Below are 7435 nucleotides of genomic sequence, written 5' to 3'. Positions count from 1 at the left end.
TATAATAACTAGCAAATCTGGCTTAATAATAAGCTAAGTAATAGATAATAATAATTATAATAACTAGCAAATCTGGCTTAATAATAAGCTAAGTAATAGATAATAATAATTATAATAACTAGCAAATCTGGCTTTATAATAAGCTAAGTAATAGATAATAATAATTATAATAACTAGCAAATCTGGCTTAATCTCAAAGCATTTTACATTTCTAAATGGTTATAAATTAGTGAAGTGGATGTATATATAATGAAATATTAAATTATCTCTATTTAAATATGTATTTTTTTTCCTGATTGTAAAACTGTTACAACTCACGTAGGATTACAACTCATTTATAATTAACCTTAAAGTTTTTTTCTTTAAATCTATCCATTGTAATTGGGTTTGTCATTTTTCAATTTCCATGGCAAAATACCCCGGACAACGGTTAGATAACCATCTGAGGCCAGGCCATTAATTATCATTGTTATAATTAATTTACTAAATTAAGCAAAAACTGGAAGCCCGTCAGCCTTGCATGCGATAGTATCGAGGCTAATTAAATTAGGGGTTGATAGTAGAGTACTCTCTGCCATCGAGTAGCAATGAGGAGCAACCCGCGGGACAGAATCAAAACAGAACAACAGTGAGTTTTTAAGAACAATATGTTTTCTTATCTATGTGTACCTAGAGATTACCTGTCCACTCCCCCCAACTTTTATTTTAATTTGACCTTCCTTAAGTTATGATAGCAGTGAATGGTCTATTTTTTGAGAATCTTTTTAATATTATAACATAAATCAACGAATCAATATCCGTAAATAAAACTACCTTATCATTATGTCAATAAGGTAACTGAAATTTTAAGACGAATTTATATAGGGCACGAGCGAACTGTTCAGGAAATCAAACATAGCTAAAGAACAAAATGGCTTGAGAATTCAATTTGGATTAATATTCCGTGACCATGATGACAGACATTTGTTTCTCCTGGACCGGCCGAGGAAACTCAACTTGGCGGGTCTTATGGCCACTCAATTCTCCAACTATTTTGGTATTTTTTTTCTTTCCTTATCGCGCACAAATCTTCAAAAACGGTAAAAAAAACTTTTTTTAATTTGCATTGATGACACATTGGATCGGAAAAATGACCGGTATAGTTTTCAAATTAGATTCCCCTTGAGAATCCATCTTGGAAATCTCTTTTTCTATTGGAAATGCTAGAGCTAAGAGCGCTAAGGAACAACTAGAAGAGTTTAGGTTACAAGTCTTTACCATATAAAAATGTGGTGCCCTACATAGGGCATTTCGAAGACAAGGAGAGACAAAAATTATGAAAAAAAAAGTTTTATTTTTCTCTTACTATTTTAGGGTTTCTCAATATGGGAATACACCAAAGATAAAATTGTTCCTATCAAGAATAGAACAGTTAAAGAAAAGGTAATAGTACAAGAGCCAGGAAGAAAAAAAGTCAGTTATCCCACCCAAATTTTTTATTACTTTAATGAAAACTTTGTATAATTAATAGTTAAAATTGATGAGTCTGCCAAGTATAGGTAGGGGGAATAAAAAATGGTCTATATCTTAAAAACTACCGACAACACTAGAAAATCTAAGAGAACATCATTTAAAGAAGAGTAAATTTTCTGAAATATTAGCCCTAATAGAGCTATTTACGTCCAATAGTTCTCGAGATATAACTTTTTAAAAAGCGAGATTTCTTAAAATCTTCTGAAAGATTAGCAGTTAGCTAATTTATTTTGAGAAATCTATATCTGAGGAACTATGTAACTTACAGATGTCTATTATCACTCAAATTAGAGCTAGTTTAATGGACTATAAATAAGTTTATAACCTTTACCTTCGTAGGAATAGTAGTTTTCATAATATTTGCTAAAATAAATTGATTTATAGTTGTTTGGACGATGAGTTTGATTTATGAAAAACTTTATTTCAAAAACTATAGGACGTACAGATGTCTGTCAACACACAAATTAAAGCTAGTTAAATTTACTATGAAATAGTTTATAACTTTTATCTTGTTGTTGTTCGTATAAAATGTTTGATGTTTGAAAAAATATATCTCAAAACTCACAAGACACACATATGTCTGCCAGCACTCAAACTAAAGGAAATTTAACTTACTATAAAGTAGTTTTATTACACTTATCTTCGTAGGGTTAGTATTTTTTATGATATTCACCTATGAATATAAATTTGCCAAATGAAAATTGGTCCGAACAACTGTAAATCAATTTATTTTACCATGAAAACTACTACTCCTACGGCGATAAACGCCATAAAATACATTATAGCTCATTAAACTAGCTTTAATTTGAGTGCTAACAGATAATTGTACGTCAAATGTTTTTTTAGATATAGATTTTTCAATATAAATTCACTAACAACTTATCTTTCTGTACGTTTTGTACAACATTTTTATTAAATGTTGCTTTTTAAAAACCTGTATCTGGAGAACTATTGAACGTAAATAGCTCTATTAGGACTTAAATTATAGCAGGTTACTCTACTTTAAATGATGCTCTCTTAGATGTTCTATTGCTGTTGGTAGTTTTAAAGATATAGAGCTACGAATGAAAAATTAATTATTTTTAACGTTTTGAAACAGCCGCCATTTTTTATTCCCCATACCTTTACTTGGCAGACTCGCTAATTTTGACTAGTAATTATACATAGTTTTCATTAAAGTAATAAAAAATTAGTGTGAAATAACTGCCTTTTTTTCCTCCAGGGCTCTTGTACTATAAGGAAGCCGTAATGCAATCAAAGATCGGGTGTTTTCGACTTTTCCCGTTCGAATCGGATGCTTCTTCTTTTTCCTTTATTTATTCATAGAATACTTTAATATTTTCTATATTTCTATTTTTTTTATTGCTAACAACGAGAACTTCTTATTTTTTTCAAGTAAACAAAATTAAAGGTACTATGTAGGAAGCTTTTGTAAATCTTCGTAAATATCCGTCTTTTAAGCCCTCTCAGGCTGTTCCCATGAGAGTAAGGCCTAGGTAATTTGAAAGATCATAAAATTTTACATTCACATGCAAAATTTAAATAAAATCGTTAAAGCTGTATTCGAGAAAATCATAAAAGCTTTAAAAGTCAATTCTATAAAGCGGTACTTTGGTCAGTCCATTTTATTGAAAAGGTTGCTGTGAAATCGCAGACTGTACACTCCCCTTATGAATGTAATTCCAATATCCTACGCCTTATTTTATTATTAATATTTATTTATATTTTTTTTTAGCTGTGTTATTTACAAACACTCAGACCATTTTACTTGGACTCAAAGGACCTAAAAAAGTGTATTTCCGTCGAAAACTCGAATTGGGAATTTTGCAGGATGGCATTGCTTTCCTTTACTATATGCCCTATATACTATACTACTACCATATATGTTCTATATACTATACTTCCATATGCTCTTCATACTATACTACTATACGCTCTTTATACTATACTACTATATGCTCTATATATAGGTATGTGAGAGTAAAAACTTTTCAAAAAAGCAAACGTAATGTTACTGATCCACCAGACCTTGCCCCAACATATTTACTTTCTTCAAAACTCTCTTAAAGGAAAAGACTTTAATTCGCTCGAGGAATGCAAAACGCACACAGAGGAGTTCATTACGCAAAAATCTGAGAAGTTTCCGAAGGACGGAATAAAAAAATTACCTGAAAGATGGCAACTTGTAATAGATCAAAATGGGTCATATATAATTGATTAAAAATATTTACAAGAATATGAAGATTTTGTTGAAATCAGCAGTAAAAAACTAGTATTTTACAATCCAATATTTCTTAAAAATCATTTCTATAAATATCTGCTGCGCCGTCAATCTGCTTCACTGTGAAAACCTTTTTTAAAAGTTATTTCTTATTGATCCTCTGCAAATTATTGCACAAAGGTTTATTTTTCTAGTAATTATTTATTATATGAGCAAACTAAATTAAAATATCTAATATGTCCACAGAGCAGACTTTTCTCCCAGGTTTGGGTCTAAATTCAAACACAGACATTTTCTAATTGTTCGCTAATAATGGCCCAATTAATAATCTTTGTAACCAATTTAATCACCTACAAATGAGCATCTAGAATGTTCTGGAAAATGGAAACGTGTAGTTTCTGAGTAGCTCCTGAAACTATTTAAATTTATGGTCATCTATGAGTTTCCTTGAGACTTGGCCCGAATAGCTACTTTTAGAAACATGAACTTCGACACATCCTTCTTAACAAAATTCTGTTAGCAATTGTTTGCTGTAGGGAATTTATTTCCCTTAAAGCGATAATATATGTTATTTGGCTTATTATATTAGTTGGAGACGTGAGAGCCTGTTGGTAAAGATGTTTCGCAGCAGCCAGCTAGCACAACATGCCCACAGTCCAACCCTTGTACAAAAAGAACCAACCAATCAAATCAGTCCTTCAATTCGAAATATAATATTTAATTTTATAAATATATACAAAATAAAACCATTTCATACCCAAAAATCATCTTAAAGAAGTATGGATCCTCATCGACTACCATTGTGAAACAAAAGGGTGAATGATTTCGGCTATATAAAACAAAAAAAAAGAAGAAGGAAAATTTGGTATACTCTTACATTATATAAAGATATATAAATTGAACAAATATTAAGGTGGAAAAATATCCAACATTAAACATGAATCAAAAAGCTTGGTCACAAATAAATCGATATGCAAAAAAATAAATCGAAAGAAATCGACATCCAAAAGAAAATTGATATTTTTTTTTATTTATGATTGATGTTAATTTGTTTATATTATAATGCATCTTCTTTAATACCTCCACTTTAATATCTGTTTTATTCATACTCTTTACCTAACCTGTGTCATTTACGTTGGGCCTGATGAAGACCTCCGTAGAGGAACGAAACGTCCCCAATCAATAAATAGTTGAAAACAATTTTTTTTTTCTAGACTATAACCTTGACCATCTCCTTCTAATTTATATATAGTCATTCATCTACACGTAATTGCATTGTTTTTCAGTTAAAAATACTATTATTGTTGGAAAAATATTTAACATTACTGAATATATTGTAAAAAATAAAATATTATATTATTAGTTGGAGTAGAGAGAGCTCTAAAAGAATTGGGCCCAGTCCCGGTGGAGGTACTCCTAAGAGCTGTGCCAGGTTCCGATTCATCCTCTCTGGTCAGCGGGTATTATAGGTGGCCTTCGCGCTGATCTGCACCCTCCCCCCTCCCTCCCTCCTTTATATCTCTCAATCAATCCCTTCACATGAACTATAAATAACTTGTATTTATGTTTTTTAGTTTCCAAAGATGGCGGGAATCAAGCCACCTCACAATGAGGGTAACAAAAGACAAAGTCAAATCTCATTGGGGTGAGTTCTGCAAAGACGCTCCTATCCACGGTTTGAGGCACCTGGGCGAACCTAAGCGACCTCTGATGGAAAAGTATGTGGGCTCCATTTCATCTGGCCTTATTTGGAATTTTTTTTTTTGGAAAGAATAATTAGTATATATTAACTACTTTGTCCGTTTAGAATATGGTGGCTATTTGTTGTCTTAATCAGTATGTCGTATGCGATCATGTACTCCTGGCAGGAATACCAGAAACTGATGAACAGCCCCATCACAGAAATTCCAGAAGACAACTATGGCAATCTGACCACGATTCCATTTCCAGCGGTTACCATTTGTGACAACAGAAAGTCCTATTTCATTCCACAAGGTGAAGATGATTCGTAAGTAACTGGTTTAAATCAATTTATTCTTAAATAATTATAAAGTCAATATTAGAATTACTTTTATTACAAAAAACACTAAAAATCGATTTTTTTTAAACCCTTATTGTAGAGAAATTAGCGTGTTATTTTTATTTGTAATTGAATATTATAAGTGAATATGTTCCAAAATTTTAGAGAATAAAAATGTTTGCTCTGAAAAATAAAAACTGAAACCAGAAATCATTTTAATACATTTGTTATGTTTTAAATTCATGTGGTTACAATTCAGAAATATTTTTTAGAATAGCATTTCTTCGTGTAAGAGTATCTGTTAACGGTAGCCCATACTTACATAATCGTACATTCTATCCATTTTCTGCTTTAAGTGTGGGTCCCGTACCATATGCAACTGGGGGACTGTATAGTTCTGCTGAGGGTGTCAACAAGATTTGAGCCTCCCTCACCAATTCATGTGGGTATGGTATTCTAGAGTGTAGTAACTACTCACAATACATTATTGTATTGATGTTTTATCGAATCCACTCCATTAGGTGACCAGTGTATACATGTTCAATGAAGAAGGCCTCTCTTTCTTCATAATACGGAGGCTTTAAGTAGGGATTTTATGGTAGCAGCAGAAGTTGACATTTGCAGTAAGTGGGGTTTTATAGTAGCAGTAGAAGTTGATAGTGGCAGTAGAGGTTGACAGTTGCAGCAGGGGTTGACAGTGGCAGTAGGGGTTCATATTGACAGTAGCAGTTGGGGATTATGGTAGTCATAGGGGTTGACAGTGGTAGTGGGGGGGAGTTGATATTTTTAGATTACGTAAATATATTATTTTTTACTTTTTCATTGATTTAACCTAAATTCAGTTCATAAAATGAGTCGATATTTTGAAACATTATTAATTTTGAAATATATTAGCTAGGATATTGATATAAAACTCTTGACTTAATTAGAGAAGGTGGCAATGTAGTATGCTTGCTTGTAGAAGGAAAAAAATCTAGTTCCGATCCTGCCTTCCGTACCAGTTCGATTGAAATTTGGAGCAGAAGAAGTTGTTGGGACTCTGAATAAGGTAGTCTTCCTTTATTGCAGATCGAGAGGACTCGTTTATTAATGTCGTTTATCGAATATGTCAAATATTTGTAAAGTGGAAGCAAGAACTTCTTATACAATTGACATTCATTTTTCAGGACAACCAGGAATTTCAGGGAGGCCAATCTGTTCATCTGTGGTCATCCTCATCCCCTCCCGCAACAAATGGACACGAGGAGGCTGCTAGAGGTAACTTCCATCTTGGGCTGTCCTAGGAGCGCTACTTATCTTTAATTTGTCCTTCGTATATGTATTGATAATCTCTTTAAAGCTCTTTCTCTCATACTTTATGATAGTTTGGAATCAAATATATAGTTCTTTTATGACAGTCCATAAAACGAATTTTATTTATATTCAATTAAAAACAAACAAACTGAAAATGAAAATTAATTTGTCCCCACCTGATTGCAGATGTCACCTCCATTGAGCCAAAGTTGTGGTTTATCGAATATTTATTCGAATAAATCCTGGAGGAATTGCACGGCCATGTTCCGGCGCATAGTAACCGATGTAGGGGCATGTCACACCTTCAACATCTTCTCACCTTCCCAAATCTTTACCAAAGGCACGTAAGTTGATATTCCACAAATTGTGATGAATTTTATAATATAGGT

The 7435-nt window shown here is 32.3% G+C and overlaps 1 protein-coding gene across 1 annotated transcript; it reads left to right on the top strand.

Annotated features, from left to right (window-relative positions):
• Nucleotides 1-5307: 5307 nt before the first annotated feature.
• Nucleotides 5308-7394, top strand: LOC136795733 (pickpocket protein 28-like; the record flags this gene model as incomplete). The annotated part of the gene is made up of 4 exons (XM_067047257.1): nt 5308-5451; nt 5541-5741; nt 6920-7010; nt 7233-7394. Coding segments are annotated over 4 exons (598 nt in total), but the record flags the coding sequence as incomplete, so codon positions are not given.
• Nucleotides 7395-7435: the final 41 nt, after the last annotated feature.

This window comes from Halyomorpha halys, unplaced genomic scaffold (genome assembly GCF_000696795.3).
Source record: "Halyomorpha halys isolate HHAL.00 unplaced genomic scaffold, Hhal_1.1 Scaffold8654.1, whole genome shotgun sequence".
Taxonomy (NCBI): domain Eukaryota; kingdom Metazoa; phylum Arthropoda; class Insecta; order Hemiptera; family Pentatomidae; genus Halyomorpha; species Halyomorpha halys.
Note: the sequence above shows the minus strand (reverse complement) of the source record. Positions and strands in the feature narration are given on the sequence as shown.